Genomic DNA, 26,238 nt, shown 5'->3' with positions numbered 1-26,238 from the left:
TTTTAATAAGATCCCTAGTCGACTTGTATGCATGTTAAAGAATAAGAAGCACTGTTCTCTAAAGGATCCTTTTAAATTCATCTGTATTCTCTTCCCATCTTAGTGCGTTTTTTTGGAATTGGAGTTTTATATACCAGTAATACAATGTACTTTTATAAAATTTTAACATCTTAATGCTCTTTCTCTTTAAACTTAATATGCTTCATTTTTATTGTGATGAAATTGACATAATGTAAAATTAATCATGTTACAGGATATAATTCAGGGACATTTAGTATATTCACCATATTATACAACTGCCACCTCCATCTAGTTCCAACCCATTTTTTCCTCCAGAAGGAAACCCCATACCTCTGAAACATTCAGTCTTCATTCACCCCACCTTATAGCCTGTGGCAGTCACCAATTTACTCTCTGCCCCTATGGATTTACCTATTCTGGATATTTTTGTGTAAATATGAAATTATACACTATATGTCTTTTGAATCTGGCTTCTTTCCTATAGCATAGTTTTGAGGTTCATCCACATCATAGCATTTACTCAGTATTCTATCCCTTATTAAGGATGTATAATATTCCATTGTGTGAGTATGCTGCTTATTTTACCATTGAAGGAATCTCAAGCTCCCCTGAGCCCTCTTGGTGATGAGCTCTACCACTGTTTGGAAGGAGATCATAAGAAACAGCCTTTTGAGGAATCTGCAAGAAATAATGAAGATAGTTTAAGGTAACTTGGGGCACTTTGGTGAAGTTCCATTATAATTAAACCAGTTAATTAAACCCTCTCTCTCCATCAGCATTTAGTTTGCTATTCTACCTCTATTTTCATTTTTTAAAATGTCTCTCCACTTAATGACCTGTTGAGAGCTTTTGTGCATTACAACAGAGAGGTGGATATTATTTTTAGATCCTTTTTGTACATCATCGAATAGTGTTTAAGAGCTCCCAACCTTGTTATTCTACCCTTTTAAGACTCAGTTATCCCTTCTGTGTTTATATTTCCAAGCACTGAATGGTATACAGAATGTATCTGTAAGTTTGGATGAACTTTCCAAGATTGTGTTGCATCTCATTTTTATATCCATTCTAACAATAACTGTAATGACCATAGCAATTTTTTTGTTCAGTTTTTAGATGTTGACTTATTATATTTAGTCTGTTAAAAAAGTAAGTCATTAAGGAAAGTTTTATTATATATTCACCCACCCCTTTTTGGGGGGAATGTGGGGCAAATGACAAAAATGTAACTCCTAGAGATTGTTATTAAATGTCTTATTTAAGGTCACTTAAATTAAGTACTAAACCCAGGATATCTATCCTACATTTTCAAAATTAAATCTAATGACCTTTCTACAACTATCTCCTTTGCTAGAGAAAGGGTGGGTCTTAATTTATGTCTAATTCTGTAATATAAGGATTTGGGAGCTAGAAGTGTAGCTTATCAGCAGAGTGCTTTTGCTTAGCAAGCAGGAGGCATTGGGTTCAATCTCCAGCACTACAAAAATAAAAAATTCTTTTTTAAATTTGTTAAATATTTTATATAATGAAGTTATTTAAATTACTTTAAAAAACTCATGGGCAAGAATATTAGGGTATTAAAACATGTTTTCTGTATCATTTTCCTCTACTTTTGTCTGCCAAATGGAAATAAAGCAACAGTGGTACTGTATCTTAAATTTTGGTTAATCATTATCTGCTTCTGATATGTAGAAAATATTTTACTATCTCTTCTGTATTAGCAAAGGTGTTCTCTTATGCCTGTCTTTTAATTTTTACCCTATTTCTTTAATAGGAATCAAGTTTTATCATTCTTTATTTATTTAGATTTTCAGATTCTACTTCAAAGACTCCTCAAGAAGAATTAACTACTCGGGTGTCATCTCCTGTATTTGGAGCTACTTCTAATGTGAAAAGTAGTTTGTGTTTGAATACAGGTTTATCCCCTTCTCTTTTAGACACTGGGAAAAAAAATCATCTGAAAACAGTCCCTTTTAGTAACACTTCTATTTCTAGATCAGAGAAACCTAGATCAAAATCTGAAGATAGTGCCCTTTTTACACATAATCTTGGGTCTGAAGTAAACAAGGTCATTTGCCAGTCATCTTCTAATAGACAGATACTTATAAATAAAAATATAAGTGAATCCATAGGTAAAATGGATGACACTGATCACATTAAAGATATTACTGATAAACATTTGGTGCCCCTGAAATCTTTGGAAGGCAGAACATCCAAAAGGAAGAAAACTGAGGAAGAAAATGAGCATGAAGTAAGCTGCCCACAAGCCTCTTTTGATAAAGAAAATGCTTTTCCATTTCCAATGGATAGTCAGTTTTCTGTGCATGGAGACAATATGATGGATAAACCTCTGGATCTCTCTGATCGGTTTTCAGCTATTCAGCGTCAAGAGAAAAGCCAAGCAAAGGAGACCTTTAAAAACAGATTTAAGCAAGTGACTCTTTATGAGGCTTTTAAGCCCATTCCGAAAGGCTCTTCCTCAGGCCATAAGGCCTTGGATGGGAGCCGAATATTACCCAAAGATTCTTCAGAGGAGCCCTGTTTACAGGAGTGCATCCTCCAGTCCTTGAATAAATCCTCACCAGACAACAAAACACCATTACAGATAAAAGAAGAAAATCCTGTATTCAAAATCCCTCTATGTCCACGTGAAAGTTTGGAGACAGAAAATCTTTTTGATGACATGAAGGTTTGTATTAAATGTGTAAGGATTTTTATAAAAATGGTTGTTTGATTTCATTTAGATGCTAATGGTTATTTCTGTTTAGGGTGCTGGTTCTCATGAGCCAATAAAAATTAAAACCCAGCCAGTCCAAGGAGCATGTGAACTTGCATCAGTCCTTCAGTTAAATCCCTGTAGAATTGCTAAGACAAAGTCTCTGCAAAACAACCAAGGTATGGATGTTATAAATAGGGTGTCTAGTCTTTTTTTAATGGCTAGAATATCATTTGAATTATTTGACTAAATTAAATTGTTTTAAGAAAAATAATCTTTTTTCTTCTTGCATGTTTTTGCTTACAGGATGATTCTCATTGGTTTAATTTTACCTTTGATTTTTCTGCTGTTTTGCTTTTTGAAAAAAAATGAATCGAGAATTAAATATCTGCTTTTCTAAGTGATTTTGTGGATTACTTTACATAGTTATTTCTTATTTCCTTTACAAAAGCTTTAAAAATCTAAACTACAGAATTCTAAAAAATGTAAATTAGAATTTTTATCATACAAACCTTGTTCCTCACCCTGATAATCTGTCCTTTTTCTTTGCATTTACATGTAAATATATGAATGTTTACATTTATATAGGTTTGAAGACTTCCTGTTTGGAAATGTTATTTGCCCTAATATTTAGATAAATCTTTCCATAATTCTACTTGTTAAAGGAGTCCTCTTGGGGGTCTGGGGATTTGTTATTAAGGTAGCAAACATTTCTGTAGTTCACATGCAGTATTTTTTTTATTAACTATTATCCTTCAGTGACAACTTCTTCCTTCATTCTGGACTTACTTTTATTTTCTCCTGAAGCACATTCTTTACTTGCTCTTCCAGCAAGAGTTTCATACTCTGTATGAAAACTTTTCTTTCACATTTACTGTTTTAGCTGTGGGGAATTTATAATGGACCTATTTAAGTTTTCTCATTCTACTTGGAAACTACTTCACACTCTGCAGCTGCAGTTGATATAGTTGTCATGTCTGTGTCTGCATACAATATGTTGAAAACCTCTCCAGACAATGTTATCATTTTAACTTTTTAAAAATTTTTATTGATTTGTTTGCTAAGCAAACACTAAACTTGGAATAATACAGAGAACATTAACATGGCTCCTACTTTTAAAGAAAATTATTGAAATATATATCACATGCCATAAAAATCACCCATGAAAATGTTCACTTCATTGGTTTTAGCGTATTCTCAGAGTTGTACATCTATCACTGTCACCTAGGTTTAGGACACATTAATCACTATCTCTCTTTCTGCTCCCAATCCTAGGCACCACTGATCTCCTTTCAGTCTCCATAGATTTAACTGTTCTAGAGGTTTCCTATAAGTGAAACCAGTCAGTATATAATCTTTTGTGTCTGACTTTTTTCACATGACATACTATTTTCAATTTTCATCCATATCATAGTATTTACCAATGTTTTCTTTTTATTTCTGAATAATACTTCATTGTATACTGTGTTTCATTTATTTATCAGTTTATAGAAATTTGTTTCTTTTTTGCTATTATGAATATAATATACTGTGAACATTTATGTACAAGATTTAGTGTAGATGTTTTTATTTTTTCCTTGGGTTATTACTAGGAATGAAATTATTGAACTATATGCCAAATCCATATTTAAACTTTTGAGGGACTGCCTATTTTCTTTTTTTTTTAATTGCTTTTATTTTTTAAATACATGATAGTGGAATGCATTACAATTCTTATTACACTTTTGGAACATAATTTTTCATATCTCTGTATATAAAGTATGTTCACACCAATTCGTGTCTTCATGCATGTACTTCGGATAATGATGTCCATCACATTCCTCCATCATTCCTAACCCCTTGCCTTCTCCCTTCCCCTCCCACCTCTCTGCCCTATCTAGAGTTCATCTATTCCTCCCATGCTCCCTCTCTCTACCCCAATGTGAGTCAGCCTCCTTATATCAGAGAAAACATTCACCATTTGTTTTTTGGGGATTGACTAACTTCACTTAGCATTATCTTCTCTAACTCCATCCATTTACCTGCAAATGCCATGATTTTATTCTCTTTTATTGCTGAGTAATATTCCATTGTGTATCTATGCCACATTTTTTAAATCCATTCATCTATTGAAGGGCATCTAGATTGGTTCCACAGTTTAGCTATTGTAAATTGTGCTTCTATAAACATAGATGTGGCTGTGTCTCAGTAGTATGCTGTTTTTAAGTTCTTTGGGTATAGAGAAGAATGATAGTTGGGTCAAATGGTGGTTCCATTCCAAGTTTTCCAAGGAATATCCATACTGCTCTTCATATTGGCTGCACCAGTTTGCAGGGACTGCCTATTTTCCAAAGCAGCTAAACCATTTCACATTCCCATCAATATTATGGGTTCCAGTTTCTCCATGTTCTCACTAATAGCATATCTTTTCTCCATATCTAAGATGCATCCTTTGAAAATATCCAGTGGAGTATAGATCCAGGAGCAGACCTTTCTCAGTATAAAATGGATGTTACTGTAATAGATACAAAGGTAAGTTAAAAAATAAAACCAAAGCCCATTTGGTTCATATTCTAATGAGCTATAAACCTCCTCTCCTGTGACCTGAGATAGCTAATTCTTAAAACCTTTATTTATTTATTCAGAAAACAAATAAAGATGTTTATTCTTCCAACTTTATATTATTTTTGAAAGGGTAATAATACTTTCTGACTTTAAAGGCCTTTTCTGAAAACCATTAATATAGTTTTTAAAAAAATGCAAAATTCTACTTATATCTTTTTGCATATTTTTATTGGTATATTAGAGCTGTACATAAAGATGGGATTTGCTGTTACATATTCATATATGCTCACAGTAAAATAATGCAGTTTGGTCAGATCTTTCCCATGTATTTCCCTTTTCCCTCCCCTCTTCCTCTTAGTTATATATTTTAAATATGTAAGTTAAATATTTCAAATGCCCCCCATTCCCTGTACCAGGAATTAAATCCAGAACCCTTTTTATTTTTTATTTTGAGATAGGGTCTTGCTAAGTTGCTGAGGCTGGCTTTGAGATCATCCTGCCTCAGCCTCTCAGGTTGCTGGGATTACTGGCATGTGCCACCATACCCAGCTAAAATAATTTATTTTTATCAAAGAATTCATTATATGTCTTGACTAGCTTTAGAGTAACATACCAATAAGAAAAGGTTTATTTTTCCCATTGATTACTTTTTTTTAAATTGTTTTGCCTTATATTTAGGTTCTGCATAGATTGAGAATTTTTTCATTTGGTAGAATAGTAATAACAAAAATTTTAACAGTTGCTAAGATAATATGTACACATTAATAAATCAAATTTGATTATTGAAATTGTCATTCTTGGTATACAATGATGTTTATTATAGTGAGGGTGACTGGGGAAGAAGACAGGAAAAACTCCAAAGAGTTCATTGGTAAATAAGCCTCCTTTCCCATAGCAGCAGCCCTCTTTTCCTGTGTTTGAGAGAAGATGGTTATATATTGAAGCTAAAATATTTTACAGGCAATAAAATCTAGATCTCTGTTCCTAAAGAATAAAAATAAATATAACAGTTCTCAGGAATAGTAAACATTTATATTACATATGTTTTGCCAAAATTTTTTGGTAAAAAGAAAATATAAAACCATAAAGGAATAATCATTAAAATCTTGGATTTTTAAAATATTTATTCAGGATGGCAGTCAGTCAAGATTAGGAGGAGAGACAGTAGACATGGACTGTACATTGGTCAGTGAAACCGTGCTTTTAAAAATGAAGAAGCAAGAACAAAAAGGAGAAAAAAGTCCAAGTAAGTTTTTTTTTTATTGTAATAAAATTTGGAATGAAGTTTAGTCATATCATTGTACTGGTTAGCACAGTGCCCTCTTTATCATAAACTAGGGTTTTTTTCCTGCTCTTTTAATTTTATGTTTCTCTTTAGCAAAACTTAGTTTCAGTATTTTAGGGGAAAAAAATCTTTAACTAAAATAATTTTATTTCAGAAAAAATTCAACTGCCAGTTTTGTACATGAAATTTAGTTGGAGCACAGCCTCATTGTGTGTTGCTTGTGATTGCTTACTCTATTCAAGGAAAGAATTAAGTACTTGGTGCAGAGCCCATTTGGCTCCACAAGACTAAAATATTCATTATTTGATCTTTTAAGAAAATCTGATCATTAGATAGTTTTTCATAAAAAGTGCAAAGGGGATCCTAAGAGTACTGTGTTTTATGATTTTCTAAATCAATTTAATAAAAAAGGAAAAATCTAGTAAGACATTAGTGTAGAATCACTAAATGGCAAGAGAAAGAGTATATATGCTGAGTTAATCTATCATATTAGCTTTTATAGACAACGGATTTAGTCAAATCAGGGTCTACCTACCTTTGTAGTAAGAAACTGTTAATCCTTCACCAAGAAGTTTGATTTTCCACAAGAGGAGAGAAAGAACAATGGAATGGTTCTAGTTAGCACTACTTTAGCATATGATGTGAGAACACATAGACTGTTAACAGTTGTCATTTATCATCTTTATGTATTGAAGAGTTAGAGCTAGACACCTGGGGATACAATACTAAAAGTGGAGGCATTTTTCAGTGATCACCTGTTAGACATTCAGGCAGGTGATACATTCCTTCTACTGAACTTTCTATAGTCTACCTTCTTAGGGCCTTTTTTTAAAAAAAAAAAAAAAAGCTAGTCTTGCTTAGCTTCTCTTAAATCGACATTTTATTTGCTGCCCCAAATGCAGTGAGTGATATTTCAGTATTCCTTGCCTTGAATCTTTGTTCTTTATTTTTTTAAAACATAGAATTTATTGTTATTTTTTAAAATTTGAATTACATATGGGATCATCATCATTTTTTTTTTAAATCTTCAGTCTTTAGATATGATTAAGTAGATGGCTTGTTGTAAGAATAGTATGTGAAATAGGAGACATTATTGAAACCCTATTTTGGTGGGGGGGAATCTGCCCATAATATGTAAAACCTTTTTAACACTTAGAATTGTTATTATTGAAATAACTTTTTAAATTACTGCTAATTTTTTAATTCAGAAAAATGTTTTCTATATCTCTATTCTGCGTTAGACTTACTAGGTGCTGCAATAGATCAGTAAAGTTATGCTTTCTTAAGTATTTTGCAGTCAGTAGTCAGACCAACAACAACAACAAAATAAGTCAGCAATTTAACATTGTGATTTACTAACGGCATATGCAGAATGCTTTATGGATGTGTATTATTATTATAGCACCTGACCCATGGAAATAATATTTTAATTAACAGATATACCCCTTAGCATTAAAATAAATATTTAATCACTCAATAATAACAAGCAAAAATTCCATACCAGGAAGTATTTTAGGAACTGAAAATAAAAAAAATAAAAAAATACCTATCTCATGGAACTTATATTCTAATGGGAAAGAAACAAGCAGATATATAGTATGGTAGATGAAATACATGGTATGATAGATGATGGTAAGTCAAGGAGAAAAGGCAAGGTGAGAGTGATAGCGCAGTATGATTTGGAGAGGTAGTAGAGTAATCTCATCTGACCAGTATTCTGTCAGTTTTGTTTTTGCTTTTGTTTTGTTTTGTTTTGTTTTGGGGGTTTTGTTTTGGTACTAGGGATTGAGCATGGGCATTTTTTTCACTGAGGCTCTAAGTTGCTAAGGGTGGCCTCAAACTTCAGATCTTCCTGCCTCAGCCTCTGAAGTTGCTGCAATCACAGGTGTGCATCACCATGCCTGATTTGTTTTGACACATTTGTTAGCCAGCTAAATCTGTTTCTGGTTTTTCTTAAATTCTAATGTATTTTAAAATGTAATTATGAGCAAGGTGCTGTGGTGCATACCTGTAATCCCAGCAGCTCCGAGATGCAGAGATAGGAGGATCCAGAGTTCAAAATAAGCCTCAGCAAAAGTGAGGAACTAAGCAACACAGTGAGACCCTGTCTCTAAATAAAATACAAAATAGGGCTAGGATGTGGCTTAGTGGTTAAGTGCCCCTGAGTTCAATACAGGGTACCTAAATAAATAAATAAAACGTAATTATGTAATGGGAAATGTAGTTAGAACTCGAAAGATGAACTTAGCACTTCTATATATCAAATTGGGCATTGGATTATTATTTCTATAAATTTAAACTATCAAGTGCTAATGGTGATACAAGAAAATACTGTTTTTCCTACTTCATTAGAAAAACAAGTAAGAATTTGATAGGTTTTAATGTCCACTGTTTATACAATTTTTGTTTAAACTTGGTGCTTTTTGTCATTTATTTTGTTGTATTTTTTATTCCTCACAGCTTCTTTGGTAAGACTCCTTTTGGTTTATATGAATTGTACATGAACTGATACAGGGAAGAGGCTTTGATGTTTGTAAGCTGGTTATGTCAGTAACAAAAACTAGCATTTTCTTCACATGAGTAAAGGATATTAAAAACCATTATAAATACTCAGTTAACTGCCAGGACATGAGAGTTTATTTTTGCCTCATGTACCAAGTATAATTTAAGCCTCACCATAAGAATCATGATTTAAGAAGTGCCTTTAAATATCTCAATGTATACATTATAGTTTGTTAATCACTTACAGTCACTTAGTTAACCCTTAATATCACTGTTTGTATCTATTATTTTTAGGATCACATTTTTAATACATGTTCACAAACATCACTTATTTATGTCTGGTCACTTAAAGAACACTTCACAGCTCTGTTTAGAACCTATATTTTAATAGTTATGTTTTAAAGAATTGTTTTTAAGCATGTCATTATATACATTACAGTTTTTAACCCATTTATATTCACTTTAAATAAAGTTTACAGGTCACATTCTTAGAACCATCTTATACACTTGAATCTATAAGTTCTTCATACATCTCTTCATAAAAAGAATACTCTTCAAAGTAAAGCCTGTAATCCACATGTAACAAGAGTCCCTAAAAACCTCATTACATTATTTTGTGGCAGTTATTATAGGTTTCTCCTTGGTCTACATGGAAAGCAGAAAGCTAGTTTTGTTCTAAGCCAGTGCTTTTTTTTTTTTTTTTTACGTAGATGGAGAAAATAAAATGAACGATAGCTTGGAAGATATGTTTGATCAGACAACACATGAAGAATACAAATCTTGTTTGACAGATAATTTCTCCCAGATGGAAGATGAAGAGGAGGAATTGTCTGCTGCCACAAAGAAACCAAATAGTAAGGCTGTTTTCTCTTTAAATTATGGCTTCTCCGTTAAACTGAGTTCGGTAAGCAACTCATAAAGCTAATTAACCAAGGCTTGATAATGCATTATTGTCCATTTGTTTAATTTTCTCAACCCTATATTACAAAGTCCTATTTGGTCGTCATAAGAAAGACCATTTTTTGAGGTAATAGCTGAGTACTTAATTAGGCATGCAAGTGAAAGTATCTAGAAGGCAGTTGGCATGTATTTAGAGTATGGACAAGAAATCCAGAATAAACAATCTGAGGGCAGAAGGTCATCGGCAAGTAGATGGTGTTTAAAGCCGTGAAATACGAGTGAAATCACTTTGGTATTAAAAAATAAATAGAAAAAAAGAAACATTTAGGGTTCTGACCTCTACAACATGGCAACTTTAATATCTCAGAGAAACAAAGAACCAACTAAGGAAAGTGAGAAGAAGCTTTAGATTGTGTGGTAAGAGGGAAAGACAGATGTACTGTTCTGGAAGCCAAGTGCACATGTTTCTGTATCTTCATTATACTTGTCCAAGTCCTCTCTCTTCTGAAATCCTTATTGAATCCAGCTGACTATTTGACATCTGATAAGCATCTTTAACTTAATATAGTCAAATTAGAAATCTTTATTTTTCTACCTGAATTTGATCTTCATTTGCTTCTCCAGATCTCATTAACCATAGTACCTCTCCACCTCATTACTAAAGATAGAAGTGGGGGCGTCTCATATTTAACCTCACCTTGTGACTAGTCTAATACCATAGGTAGCAGTACTAGCTCTAAAATATATTTTATGTCACTTCACTTCTCTCCCCTTTGGCAGCAAACCACTGCTGTCTCATCTATTTTATCATAGACCTTCTAACTTGTCTTTTGTTTCAGTTGTTTCTCCTCTACAGAATATCAAGAAGGATTTACTTTAAATGTAGACTGGATTGAATTCTTTTTACTTTAAAATTCATCAGTGATTAGAAGATATTTGAATAGCCATTAAGCACAGGAGAGATGTTCAGCATTATCAGACATCAGGGAACAAATACCGCTTCACACCCACTGAGATTATTAAAAAGACTAGTACTACCTAATATTGGAAAGGTTGAAGAGCAGCTGAAACTTCCACATACAGAGGATAGAAATATAAAATTGTTAAGACTACTTTTGAAAATGGTTTGGGAAGCACTTTTTTTTTTTAATAGCTTCATAGAGGTTTGTTCATTTTTTATATCTATCCATCACCCAGAAATTTGAATCCTAGATGGATTACCCAAGAAAATATAAAATATACAAAATAATGTGTTTAAAATGTTTTTAACCATACTATTTAAAATAGCCCAAAACTGGAAACAACCCAATTATCAACACATGAATGGAATATTACTTATCTAGTAGGAAAGAAACTACTAGACCCAACAACATGGATGAATCTCCATTTTGTTGAGCTAGAAAAATACAAATGATAAACAAACATACCATATAATAATGTAGTCTTAAAACAGGCATAACAGTTATTTAATGAGAGAAAAATCACTGTGGGAAATTGAAACTCCTTCTCTTAGACTTTGAGGCCCATCGTGTTCTGATATCTGCCCACCTCTCCAGCCTCATCTCTCCCAGTCCTTCCCTTTCTTCACTAAATCTCAACCATACTAGCCTTCTCATAGTACAGTAACATACCATACTTTTCCCTATTTCCATACCATTACCTGTAACATCCCCACCCCCACCTCTTTTCATGGCTAACTTTTCATTTATCAGTTACTACCTCTGTGTTCTTTCTCAGGTAAGCCTTAACTGTTCATTCACCTGCTTAATGTTAACTGTCCACTTTCTTTCTTAAGTTCTGTTTCTCTCACTGTAATGTAGACTCCATAAGGACAAGAGATGAGGTCTTTCTTGTTGTACCTTGTGTGTCCAGAACTTAACACAATGCTGAGTAAATTCTGATTCAGATTAGATAACAGTTGTACTAATTTGAGTCTAGACATGTTGAAATTCAGATCCCATGTTCTGAGTTCTAGTTCTTAAATTTTGTCCCCATTTTCTGATCAAATGCTCTATTTTATAGTTATAACCTACTTTAAAGACTAAAAATAAACAGGACAAGTAAGTGAGATATACTAAAAGCAACCTTCTGTTATTCTTTCTTGCCAGATGATAATAATGGATATCTGAGTAGTTCTTTTAAAATACTTTCTGAGATGTAGGTGTTTAGTAACTGAGATGTGGTTCAATCAGCACCATTTTCATTATGTGAATGAAAAAGAAAAATTAGTGATAGAAAATTTAAATGAGTTGCCCAGGGGTCTAGAGTATGAAACTCAGTAAAAAGGGAAGCATTGATACATGTCATATTTCTTTCTGAACAAGCTAATTATTTCTCATTAAATTCTACACTCATTTTGTTACATGCTTATTTTGTTTATAGCACATGTTGATAAACAAGATAAAGTCAAGCAGAGAGCATTTGTGGAGCCATATTTTAAAGATGAGCAGAGGTAAGTGAGTCTTTACTACTACGAGCAAGGAGATAGAAGTACAACAGAGCTCTTTGTTGGAATATCTCTAAGCTCTTAAATTATCATTTTAATTAAAATACAATCATTTACTTAATTATCATAACCAAAAAGGACTCAAGAATAAAAATGACAAACTTTACAAATATAGGAATTTTTACTAGCACCACACTTTTTTTGTTTGTTTTTTGGTACTGGGGATTGAACTTGGGAGCACTTGACCACTGAGCCATATCCCCAGACCTTTTTGTATTTTGTTTAGAGACAGTGTCTCACTGAGTTGCTTAGCACCTCGCTAAATTACTGAGGTTGGCTTTGAACTCGCAATCCTCCTGCCTCCAGCCTCCCTAGGTGCTGGGATTACAGGTGTGCGCCACCATGCCCGGTTATCACTCATTTTTTAAAAGAGGGTAGTTACAGTTTTTGTTTTGTTTTTGTTTTGCTGTGCAGTAACTTCATGTTTTATCCCTAGCAATGGACACTTTGAATGTTTACAGTCATGCTAGCACACATAATTGCTGTTATGAATAGCTTTGCACTCCCCCTTTTTATATTTTTGCTTATGTATCTTTGGGATAGATATCTGAAAGTAGAACTATAGAGTAATGATTGTCATTTTAGAGGCGGACTAATTTTTAAAAAAATGTATTTTTATTTATTCTGAAGCTACTGAATAGCCAGATACATAAGATATACATAAAGAAAAGATGATAAAGGTATCAATTTAACTTGTTTACTTTCCCCACTGAGAATTCTAGCAAACCCGGGAAAATGCATTGTGTTGTGTCAGGGACAAAAAACTTAGTAGCCTTCTAAATGATGCTTTATGTAAGGTCTTGCTCCTGGTGGCAATTTAATAGTGGATTCCCTAGTACATTGCAATTACTTCAAAAATAGAATAGCTAATATTCAAAGGAAAGGATAGAGCCAAGATATGTTCTGTATAAGTTTACAATTTCGTGAAACTCTTTGAAAAAAATATATATTTGTAGCAATATTTTTTAATCATCCTTTCTTGATCTTTCTTTTTAAATTGTCGGATTGCTTCAGAGTTGAGAGTTCTTAGGTTAAAACACAACAGGAAGCCAGGTGCGTGTCACACCTCTGTCATCCCAGCTACTGGGGAGACTGAGACAGGAGGATTGCAAGTTCAAGATCATCCAGGGCAACTTAGACACTCTAAAAATAAAATATAAAAAGAGCTGGTGTAGAACACCCCTGGGGTCAATCCTTAGTACTGCAAAACAAAAACAAAAAGGACCTGTAACTTCATTTACTTATAAAAACAGCAGCTAAAATTTAATATATGTGCAATTACCAGCTCTTCATTTACTGTCTTTTCAGTGTTAATTTTTCTGCATACCTATACCTATACCTATACCTCACTGGCTTGGACCCTTCCTAAGTTTTTAGTGGTTCACAATAGGATCCTGGCCATTAAAGAGAAGTACAGATTTTAATTGTGCCCAATATTTTGAAGAACTCAGGATAAGTAGAGGCAGCAAAAGGTTATATTTCTTTTGTACACAATTGCAAATGGCATACAAATGGATAAATCTGTTCTTCAGGGAGGAATAGGTTAGCCCTGAAATTTGAGTTTAACAATATAGTTATTAGCTTTTTAATTAGTTATATTTTACCTTCTAGCTTTAGCTTACTATTTTCTATCAAAGACAAATAAGAAGTAATAGTTCTCCTTCCCTTACAAAGAAATATCCACAAATGGACTTGACATATAATAGGCATATATGTCATTGTTTTTCTAATATACTGAATGCGCATCTCAAATATAATGAATTAGTGTTTGGGGATTATTTCTCCTCTGTGCTTAAACCTTTGTTAATTTAAATCTTAAGCCAAAGATTTTTGCAGTAGCAAATGAGTTAATATTAAATTCAGTTTATTTTGTTCCCCCAGAGAGACTAGCTTACAAAATTTCCCTCATATTGAGGTAGTTCGGAAGAAAGAAGAGAGAAGAAAGTTGCTTGGACACACATGTAAAGAATGTGAAATTGTAAGTACTAATGTAACCTCTCTTTTATAGGTTATAAATGCATGATTTAAAAATCACAGATACAAATTATATTTATATCCAGAAACCATGTTTGAGCCAGGAATAATAGAAGAAATAAATATATATATGTGAGCTATGACCTGAGAGAATGAATGAAAATGAAAGCCCTCAATTTCTCTTAAACAAATCCGAGGCCTAAGCCTTAGTTCTTATGACCAGTTTAAGACATTGGTACCATTTTTTTTTTCTCTGTATTTATTTTGAAAGGCTCATATACATGTACTATTCAGGGAAATTTTTGATATTTCAATAGGAAATTTTTACTATAACATTATTCCTTTCACCAGCACTTGCAGAAGATTAGTTATACTTACCAGTATAAGCTTTTTTCACTGTACAAAATTTGATGAATAAGCTTTGCTTCATTCTTAGAAGGATGTTTAAGTAGTTAGTGTTAATAAAATAATAGTCCCAAGCAGGTTGTAGTTTTATTAATACTGTTTTCTGTTTCTTTTCTCACTATGTAGTAGCTGTCAGATGGCTGCCCCCAGCAATTTACTTCCCCATTTAAATTTCCTTTTTAACACCTATAGACTATGTGTCAGCTCTTCATCACTGAGACAAATTGCCTGAGGTAAACAACTTAGGAGGAGAAAAGGTTTATTTTGGCTCACAGTTTTAATCCATGGTCACTTGGCCCTTTTGTTTTGAGCTATAACAAGGCAGGAAGCAAAGAGAGAGAGGAAAGGACTAGGAGCCTGTTACATCCTTAAAGAGCATGCATCCGCAGTGACCTTCATCCTCCAGCTAGTTCCTACCTTCCTAAAAGTTCCACCACCTCCTAGTATCAATGTCATATGGGGACCAAGCTTTCACATGAGCTTTTGGGGAACATTTAAGATCCAAACCACAGCCAGGAGCTGTACCACACACCTTTTAGTACCAATCAAGAGGATCACTTGAATTTCGGAGTTTGTGATCCGCTCCCTCAACTTAGTAGACCCTATCTCAAAAAATAAAAAATGTGATCCAAACCAAAACAAGCTAAAAAATTTGGTGAGCAAGCACATTAAAATTACATGTGAAAGTATAAATATATTGCCATGCAGGTAAGCACTTGATGAAAATATGCACTCATAGTGGGAATACTGTAGTTTTATTTTGTTTTTGTTTTTCTTTTTTTTTTTAACATATTTAGTTGTTGATGAACCTTTGTTTAATTTAGCTGGGAAACAAACCTAGTGCCTCACCCATGCCAGGCAAGTGCTGTTCCACTGAGCCACAACCCCAACCCTATAGCTTTGACACAAAAATTTTATCCATGTTTGCATTAAGTTCAAATTCTTTATGATCACAGTTCAAAATAGTGAAGTCACTATTTTGAAAAGCAGTTTGAAAATGTAAGCAAAACCTCCTATATCATGAGTTTTCATAACACAACTTTAATTCATAATTTAACTAAAGAACATGTTCTCCCTAAGTAGATCTCCCAACTTTTAGTTATAAGCATAATTCTTTATGATCTAGAACTAATCCTACTAATTAGAAATCATTGCTAGAAACAATGTCAATTTGCTTTTCTTCTGATAGTCATTTTCTATGCTGTTGTCCAGTCTCTGAAAACCATTGTTTCATACATTTTATATAATTTTTTTAAGTTAAGATACGAGGGTGAATCATTTCATTATTCCATCATGACCAGAAGTGACACATCCTGTCTCGTGTACTTAAAATACTGTCCGTATACTTATAGTTACTAAATTTATCCCATTGCCTATTCCACATAGAATATGTAATACACATGCAGTTCTCAAACGTCACCACTGAGTCTCCTTCCATTGATTCTACTTTGAAAATACATCCCATGTTCATGCTCTCATTAGCTCTACAGCCAATGTCCTGGACCAACTGCTGTCCTCTATTTATTTATTGTTTTAATAAGATTTGCTTTTTAGAGCAGTTTTAGATTCACAACAGAAATGAGCACAAAGTACAGAGTTCCCATGTACACCCATCTCCATTTTTTTTCAGAAGTCTAATCTCTTTACAACATTCTTCAAACACAGCAGCAAATGGTCTTTTCTCCCCTAGTGATTATTTTAGAATAAAAGTTAATTCATGTAACCCCTGCCCAAAACCCTTCAGTGTCTTCTCAGCTCACTGAGAAATAGAATCTGAAGTCCTTATCAAGGACAGCAAACTAACATGCCATCTCCTCTCTCTGGATTCTACTACTCTCTTGGGATTGCTGTGTTACAGCTACACAAGCGTACTGTTGTTTCTCATATACATTTTGGTTTCATGGTGAGCCACAACCCCACAACCCCAACCCTATAGTTTTGACATACAAATTTTATCCATGTTTGCATAAAGTTCAAATTCTTCATAGTTCAAGATAGTGAAATCACTATTTTGAATAAGCTTTAATTATGTAAGGTCATCTCATCCCAAAGCCTAGACTCAGGTAATAAAAGCTGTATAGCAATGAGAATGATGAAAAACATGCTCAAAAAAAAGTGTTCCATGGCTGGGGCTGTAGCTCAGTGGCAGAGTGCTTGCCTTGCACGTGTGAGACACTGGGTTCAATCCTCAGCACCACATAAAAATAAATAAAGGTATGCTGTCCAACTAAAATAAATATTTTTTTAAAAAAGTGTTACAGAGACTCTCTTAAAGCCTTTAATCTGTGTAAAATTAAAAAAGAACTTTCAACTTAACTTCTACCCCTAAGTCTGTCACTTTCAGTAGATACCTTTGGTAAATTATCACATAGATTTTCATCTCCTCAAGTATTTGACTAGAGTGTATGACTACCACCTGTGTTTTGTTAAGCTGTAAACTACTGCTTTGTTTTCTTGAGGTCTAGAGCTTGAAGACCTGTATAGTTTTTATCCAGGTCTGTGTGAAGTTCAAATTCTTTATCATCATAGTTGCAAAAAATAGTGTGCCTTTGATCCTAATTGAAAGTACAATATAAAGGGGGAATTCATGAATCCTACAGCATTTAAGTGTCAATCTTTATTTTAAAAAACTCTAGAGATGCTCTGAGCAGCCATTGAAGGGGAAGGAACTGCTCGTGTGTGTATATATGTGTGTGTGTGTGTGTGTGTGTGCATGCGTGTGTAGACGCACTCAGGTGTGTGGACAAGGAGGTGGGGGCAGCCGAGTTAGAGTTCCACCTCCTTGGACTCCATTTGCTATTCTTTTCTTTCTCCCCCACATCTGTCTGGTGGTAGTGGGCGTTTAAATTTGCATTTCTTTTCATTCATTTTCAAATCTTTTAAAATTTTAGGGTTGGGGGTAGTGGGGAAAGCAGGAAAGGGGAAAGGAGGAGCAAAAGAGCAGGAGGAGGACATGGAGATGAAGAAGAGGATTGACATGGAGATGAAGAAGAGCATTAACATGGAGTTAAGGAACCAAGCCCTGGAGGAGGTGACAGAGTTAGTTCTTCATAATTGCCTGTGTGTCAATGGGGAAATTGAAGACCTGAATGACACTTTTAAAGAACTAGAGTTTCTGAGTATGGCTATTGTGGAATTAAGTTTATTGGCCCAACTTCCCAGCTTAAACAAACTTTGAAAGTTGGAACTTAGTGACAATATAATTTTTGGAGGCTTGGAAGTTCTGGCAGAAAAATGTCCAAATATTACCTACCTCAATCTGAGTGGAAACAAAATCAAAGATCTCAGTATGGTAGAAGCTCTGCAAAATCTTAAAAATTTGAAAAGTCTTGACTTGTTTAACTGTGAGATCACAAATCTGGAAGATTACAGAAAAAGTATTTTTGAATTGCTGCAACAAATCACATTCTTAGATGGATTTAATCAGGAGGATAATGAAGCACCTGACTCTGAAGAGGAAGAGGAGGAGAATGGAGATGAGGAGGAAGATGAAGCTGGTCCACCTGAAGGATATGAGGAAGAGGAGGATGAAGATGATGAAGCAGGATCAGAATTGGGAGAGGAAGAAGAAGAAGAAATGGGCTTTTCTTACTTGACAGAGAAGAAATTCAGGATGAAGAAGATGATTATGTGGAAGAAGGGGAAGAGGAGGAGGAAAAGGAAGAAGAAAGTCTCCAGGGGGGAGAAGAGGAAACAAGATGCTGAAGATGATGGAGAGGAAGAAGATAACTAGGTCATTCTAAGACCAGATTCCTCAGCATTCCTGGGTTTGCAGTAGAGTGATCACATCTTTGTTTTTTCATGTACGATAGCTATCCCTAAAGAAGATACTGTGTAACATCTTATAGAAAAGTGTGGTTTTACTATTTTTGCCTTATCATTCCAGTTAAGATTTACTAGTCTGTTAATGATCATGTTGTATGTAAAGAAAAAATTTCATTGACACTCCCCCCATTAAGACATTCTCTAGCAATTATATTTAGAAGCTTAATTTTTCTAGTTCAGGTTCATTGTATTAGTAATTTTTAGTCTGAAAACATGATTGCTTTTACAAGTGAAGTTTGGTGCATTTCATTCATAAGATTTTAAAGTTATTTATAAATTAACTGAAATTAAAATCATCTGTAATATGAAATGACAGTGTCTTGAATAAGTTGTGTTTTTTGTTGTTGTTGTTGTTTTAAGAGATGATCCAGGGATCTTTATTTTGAAGGCATTGACTTTTTTTTAAATAGCTAAGGATATTTGGGTGGGTTTTTTGGTCACATGAATTAAGTTGGAAAGTAGAAGCAGAATAATAAAGGTTCTATTCAGCAAGATAGTTTATGGATTTGGGGGAGGTTCTAGTCAGTAATATAATTCATGGATTTTGTGGTGATTGATAGGATTTTATTTTTGAAGGAAAAATTGCCTATACTAAGTGAGACACACAGCTGAGCCCTTTCTGTAGGCTGCAGATCATGACATGCCAGTGATTGTTTATTTTCTTTTGTTTTAGATGTGCATTTTTTTTCTCCTCTCATCAATTTCTTTATGATCACCTTCCCTTCTTGTTGACTCCCCTCTCTCTATCCCAAAAGAAAGCTGGGAACTTCTGGATACCCAGAAAACCTTTAGTTTTATACCTCAACCACCTTTTCAGATCTCTCTGGGTTTTAAACAGAGTAGAAGAAACTGAGAATTTTCTGAGATACAAATAATGTTATTGATTCAATTTTAGGCAGCAAGCTCTGCTTATTGTAAATCTTTCTTGACTGACAACACATAAGACCATATAAGTAGGATGAAGAAAGTAAAGAAGCAGGGGAAGGTTTTTGAATTAGCATCAGTGTCATTGCCTGTTGATAATTAATGAGACATTTATGTTAATTTTTAAGTTTGCATCCCAAATTATTTGGGTACCAACCCTGTGCAGTATTTATAATTTTTCTGAGTAGAACCTTTAGTTGTTCCTATAGTTTTAAAACATTACCAGATGTAGCATTTAATTGGAATATTGTAGGCAGTTGGAAAAATATTTGGGATTAAATATTAAAATTAAGACTCATTTTCAAGTGACTGTCCATTAAAATAGAAGAATATTTGGAATAAGTACGAGTGTGTGCTTACTTACATGGTTACTAAATAAAATATAATGAATAGACAAGTACATCTCTGTTTTTGTCACGGAGGCTCCATTTTCAAGGTTATTTCTTTGTTTAGCTTGACTATCTAAAAATTTTTTCTTTGTTTTGAATATTTGTAATGCAGGTTTTTAAAAGTGTCAGTAAACTAATTGAAGCTATTCTTCTCTACTGGGACACATTTAAATTATGAATGTAGTACTGCTGCTGCTTGGTTTTTTTTGTGTGTGTCTTTTTTTTTTTTTAGTTTAAAATATATGACTTGGCATTTTAAAGGTTATTTGTGGAGAAACTAAAAAGTTGCACAACTGACTAAAATAAAACACTTGGAATAAATTTAGTAGGGGGATCAGAAAGTACAAAAGATTAACATTTTTCTCCTAATTGTTAACAATTGATATGCCCTGCTTTAGTCTCTAAGAATTCTTATTACAATACTATGCCAGATTATAAAATACTTATTTTTAAAATGAAATCTATGTATTGACTTTCTTATCAATCATCTTATTATCCAATCAAAATTAGAGTTCTTTGGTTTGAAAACAACACATAGTGAACCTCCAGATAACTTTTAAGAACTTATTTAGCTTTGTGGGTGGTATTTTCATGCAAATAAGTAAGGGGGGGTTATATTTTGTAGAAGTTTGGGGTCCTATTTTAATGCTCTTTGAATTCTAGTATGTATATAGTGTGTTATGTTCTTTAAGAATCTCTCCTTAAATTTTGAGGTTAATACTTTTGTGCAACTGTGTTTTTTAATAAAGCCATGACAGTTTTAAAAACAAATCAAAAAGCAGTACTCATGATCATTCTTTGATTGTTTCTGACTATTCCCTGTTTTTCCTGTGACTGCTATAACTTAAAAGTTTTTGAAACAGAATTGCTTCACATAAATTGAAGATTTGTTATTTTAAAAAAAAACTCTATAGAGATAAAAATAAATTTCTTTTAAACACATGTTGTATCTAAATAACAGTTGAGAAAACTGTAGACCTCTAATTTTTTACTGGTCTGGCAGAATGAAGAGTTTGTACACAAATTAACATGTCGTGAAGCACATGGTAAAGTTCAAATGGCTTTTTTTTTTTTTTTTTTTTTTTTTTTTGCATTAAAGGAAAATACAGGGTAGGGCACCTGTAAACAAGTCAATGTAGTACCTCAAGTCCATAAAAATTTTGTATAAGGACAATAAGAGGCCATTTTCATGAGAATGAGTCGGATTATTGAGCCAGATACATTTTTTGTCTTTTATTGCAAGTTGTTATTAATGAAATAGATAGTATATTAATTTATATTGTAATGCAAGCTCCCTTTCTGACTCGTGAAGCAAACATTTTACAGACCGTTACCAGCACTGATTGCTGTAAATAATTAATACTACAAGTTTTAATTACTGATATTATTATCAGTGAGTATTAAGTTTCCTTAGAATACTTAATATTTCAAACAGTGACATGTTTGGCATCTAGTTTATGATTAATTAGCATGACACTCTTTTTTTTTTATTCCTAATTGAAAACACTTTCCAATTTTTGTTATTAGTATTATGCAGATATGCCAGCAGAAGAACGAGAGAAGAAGTTAGCTGCCTGCTCAAGACACCGATTTCGCTACATTCCCCCCAACACACCAGAGAATTTCTGGGAAGTTGGTTTTCCTTCCACACAGACTTGTATGGAAAGAGGTGAGAGTATAGATTGTAAAACTTTTGGAATTAGTTGTTTTAATATTGTATATACCTAAGTCTGGACATAAACCTTTTTCTGCTGCAAATTAAGTACTAGTTCTGTAACATAATAATAAATTCGTAAAGATTAAAGACTTGCCTTCAACTCCTCTGATAGTTTAATTGAGATCAGACATAATTTATGATTACTTGAATGAGAGACTTTTTAATAAAAGAATCTGTTACAAAGTTTATATTTTGAAACCTCACTTAATCCAGAATGCCAGGTGTTTAAAAACTGTATCTGAGTTAAAAAAAAAAAAAAAAGATGTTTGTTAGATTATTGACATGCTGCTGGCTCCTTCAAATATGGCACTTACATTTAAGAATGTACACATCTTTAAAACTGCCAGTAAAAGATCATGAGTAATGATTTTTGTTGCTATCTTGTCAGCATTATCACTCACCAGAAGTGCAGTGTTTAAAAAATTCATGCCTGAACTTTCTTGGTTTATATTAATTTTCTCTCAAATTTAGTTGTAGTGCTCTGAAGTCCTCATGTTATACTGTCTCTGGGTCGGCATACTCCCATTTCTGTGCTCAGGCTGGGACTATCAATCTAATCATTCTCAGTACAGCCATGTAGTGCATAATGACCTTTCAGTCAACAATGGGTCACATACACAACAGTGGTTCCATGGGATTATATTGCCCAGCAATGATGTTCCCATCTTAGTTTGTGTTCATACACTCTGTGGAGTCCTCACAATACAATTGTCTAATGACATTTCTCAGGACATGCACCCATCATTAAGCCACGTATGACTGTACTTGGGCAATATAATCATTCATAATCACTCATAATCATTGTTCCATTTTGGAACTTCATTGTGACCATTGTTCCAAATAAAATAAAATGATCTAGAGTCCTTGCCTTTAAAAGAGTCATTCAGTTAAGCAGTATCCATTGCACAAACCCATCATTGTGAAAATATTCTAGGGGAACTTATAAGAGCATCTAATAGCTAGTCTTTGTGGTAGGACCTCTTTAATTCAAGATTTTACTCCCTGTGTTTACTGCATGCTTAGGTACTTTTTTGTCTGTATAAATCTGATTTGTACAGACATTTGCTCATATATTCTTTTAATAAAAGAATGCACTTTTATGCCTTATGAAACTTTTTAGTTCACAATCATTCTAAAACATAAGGGATGGATAAATGTTCATGTTAAATTTGTGCAGTTTGCTATGTTCCCAGTGTACCTCAATGAAGAAACTGTTTAGAAAAAAGCCAATAGGACAGAATATATTAGCTAAGCAGGGATTAATCTGAACTCTTCGTATATTTTGCTGTTTTCACCATGATCTGAAGACACCCTGGTTATAGGCCAAGTCTTGTGGTTTTATGAAAGTCTTATTATGACTTTTATGAAAATTGTAATATGTTTTCTGAGATGCGACTGAAAATATAGTAAGTTCAGAGTATATATAACTTGAAATTCAAATTTATGACATTTAGTAGCTCTCAGGTCTCACGCCTAGATTTAGATAAATATCTAAAAGTTTTACCTACAAGAAGATAGAGTAGCATTGAATAAGCATTAGATAATAAAGATTATCATCTAGAATTTCAGTTCAACCTTGCTATCTTATGCTAGCCTCAGTTAGGAGTTGTAGGTCTAGATGTATGACTAGCAAAATGGAAGAAACTTACTCACTTTTAGGAAGGTTTTTATATATTTTACTGTGAGATAGTTTTTCCAAAAGATGCGAAGTCTTGGGCAGCTATTAATCATATTTTCACTTTCCTCATTAACAAATTGGAATAAGTCTCCTTGATATAATCTCTCTCTGCCCGGTCGCTACATTGGATCATATAATCAGGCTAGAACCTGTGTTTGTACCCCTGGTAAGGTCCAGAAGTGTGGCAGAGCACAGTCCTTCCCTGAAAATTACATGAGTGGAAACACCGTGGGAGAATCTTAATGGTCTGAAGAGTATAAATGCATGTCATCTAATAAACAACTAATTCAAAAAAATCTTTTTAATAAGCATCTAGAATTTACCATAATAGAGTTCATGTTTTGTTCCCATTTACAACCTCTGGGAGGCAGAATAGGAACATACCTAAGAACTTTGGTTCTGGAATTAGAGGTTGGGCAAGGTTCCAGCTCTTCCACTTCCTAGCTTTGTGAACTTGATCAATTGATTCAACCTCCCTGGGTCTCCATTACCTCATGAGTAAAATAGGTATAGTGGAAGCTGCTTCACAGGAGTGTGAGGGTTGTCTGAGTTAACATATCAAAGCTTTGATAAATGTTAGCAGCTTTTACTGTTACTATAAATGAGCAGACTGGTGCTAAGTAATACAGTCATTGTGTTGCACAGCTAAAAAAAAATCACAAGAACCACACAAACTTAAAAGGCATTATATAAAGACAAATAGTTACTGGGTGTGTACAGAAATAAATTTATGTTGCAAATATACTCTTCTAAATTTATAATTTGTTTTTAAGGTTACATTAAGGAAGATCTTGATCTTTGTCCTCGTCCAAAAAGACGGCAGCCTTACAACGCAATGTTTTCTCCAAAAGGCAAGGAGCAGAAGACATAGATTTTGAAGCGAAAACAGAAGGATAGAGAAAAGTTTTTCCCCTATTAGTTATTTATAGTTAAGTTGGTATTAAACATTGATTTTTTGATCTTTTGTAAATTGATTTATAAATCATTTTTCTATTAAAAATGTTTCTAAATATCATTACCTTACCATACAACTATTTAAAAGGTGGATGTGTTTATATTTCTTGCTTTTGCACCTTTAAAATAATAAGGTGCATTTTGCACTCTAACTTAAGAGTTGTTATTTACTTTGTTTGGTAATTATAGTTTTGAAAATATGATGATTTGTTCCTCACAGATGTTTTCTTTTTACTCCATCATCCTTTTATTTTCATTCAGCATGACTTCATGTTAATCATTGCAGATTTTCATTCTCTTAATCATTTGCTCTTTAGTAGTTCATACCAGTGACATTTTTTTAAAAGGCTAAATTTTAGTAACCCACTTAACTCTTTTTTTTTTAATTTCTTTTAGTTGTCAGTGGACCTTTATTTTTTTATGTATTGATACATACAGTGCTGAGAATCAAACCCAGTGCCTCACACACGCTAGGCAAGCGCTCTGGCACTGAGCCACAATCCCAGCCCCCCATTTAACTCTTTAGCTTCTTTTGAATGGAAATGACATATTACTCTGTAATAAATTCTTTTCAATGTATTTCACAGATACCAGAAAACTATAAATTAACATGATCCTTTAATCCGCTCATAATATTCTAGCCTTCACAAATTTTCTTTTAATCGTAGTTTGTTTTGTTTCTGGTGCATTTTTCAAGCTGATTTTATTGAGTTCTTCTCTGCCCATGTGTTCAGGTTCATATATTTTATTTCTCTGGTTTGACTAATGTTATGAACTTTCCATTTGGCCTCAGAATAGACACCAATTTAGAAACTTTCTGCCTTCCAGTGGTAGTAACTCAGTCATTAAGGTAACTGATCAAATGTGGGTCACCTCTTCAAGGGATTTTTTTTAACCAGAGTCTGTTTTGCATGTTCCTTTAATCCATATGTTGGCAGTCTTTTGTAAGCAGAAATAAGAAGAGACACTGAATGGAATGCTTCACTGAGCCTAAATAACCTTATAGACAGTCTTTACTTCTCAGGGTTCCTAAAAATCTCAGTGGCCAGAATTGTCACATGGTTACCTCTAATAACTAGAAAGTTAGAATTAGATCCTAATTGCCTACTTCCAGAGTCAGAGCTCACATCCCCAATAGCATAGAGCCCATGCCAGGAGTTGGAGAGATGCCTAGATTTGAACAGGGCACCACAGAATGTAGGTTTCCACTGTATACCTACAGTAGATTTTGCTTTTTAGAAGGCAGCCTAAGCAGGGAGAGGAATAGATTGTCTACCTGATTGTAACTTCAAACCTCTAACCCATTTGTAACTAGTATTTTTCATTTTATCTTCAGTCACCCTGTGTGTTTGGAACTGAGTTCTCTCTTTTTATCTGCTGTTGACCACTTCTACCCTTAAATGGAGTAATGAAATAGGCTCTTTTTTTTTTTTTAATTAAGTTTCAGAGATCCAAAACCCATGCTCTTACACGGGTTAGGCAAGCACTGTATCACCAAGCTATTCGCCCAGTCCAAAACAGACATTTTTTAGACCACTTGAATCAGAAGGGTACATTTAAATACAAGTGGCAGTTTATGACATAGTGTACTCTCAAACTTTTCTTTTAAAAATAGTGTATATAAAGAGGCTTTGTACATTTTAAAGTATTTGTATATTCATTCAAATACATATTTCTGCTGATGATATATAGTTATATATAATTTCAGGTTGTAAACTTTTTTTAAAAAAAATTATTTTTTAGTTGTAGTTGGACACAATACCTTTATTTCACTTATTTATTTTTATGTGGTGCTGAGGATCAAAACCAGGGTCTTGCATGTGCGAGGAGAGCACTCTTACATCTGAGCCACAACCCCAGCCCAGGTTGTAAGCTTTTTGATGTTGAAAAGCTCTGATTTA

At 33.5% G+C, this 26,238-nt stretch overlaps 1 protein-coding gene and 1 pseudogene across 6 annotated transcripts in view; both read left to right on the top strand.

The window, feature by feature from the left end:
- The window catches only part of Rbbp8 (RB binding protein 8, endonuclease), an 85,420-nt gene extending 60,880 nt beyond the window's left edge, over positions 1-24,540 (top strand). For all 5 annotated transcript variants that reach the window (XM_048806443.1, XM_015482487.2, XM_015482488.2 and 2 more), the window contains exons 10-19: positions 615-727; positions 1,825-2,707; positions 2,787-2,913; positions 5,157-5,245; positions 6,410-6,524; positions 9,776-9,919; positions 12,348-12,417; positions 14,353-14,449; positions 21,516-21,657; positions 24,157-24,540. In XM_048806443.1, the coding sequence (XP_048662400.1) occupies positions 615-727; positions 1,825-2,707; positions 2,787-2,913; positions 5,157-5,245; positions 6,410-6,524; positions 9,776-9,919; positions 12,348-12,417; positions 14,353-14,449; positions 21,516-21,657; positions 24,157-24,254 (1,878 nt within the window). In that variant the 3' untranslated portion in view covers positions 24,255-24,540. The remainder of the gene's footprint in view (positions 1-614; positions 728-1,824; positions 2,708-2,786; positions 2,914-5,156; positions 5,246-6,409; positions 6,525-9,775; positions 9,920-12,347; positions 12,418-14,352; positions 14,450-21,515; positions 21,658-24,156) is intronic.
- LOC125617757 lies at positions 14,456-21,509 on the top strand (annotated as a pseudogene). The gene has a single exon (XR_007348861.1). The product of XR_007348861.1 is annotated as an acidic leucine-rich nuclear phosphoprotein 32 family member E-like (transcript).
- Positions 24,541-26,238: the final 1,698 nt, after the last annotated feature.

Source organism: Marmota marmota, unplaced genomic scaffold (assembly GCF_001458135.2).
Source record: "Marmota marmota marmota unplaced genomic scaffold, marMar, whole genome shotgun sequence".
Taxonomy (NCBI): domain Eukaryota; kingdom Metazoa; phylum Chordata; class Mammalia; order Rodentia; family Sciuridae; genus Marmota; species Marmota marmota.
This window is presented reverse-complemented; position numbering and strand designations above follow the sequence as displayed.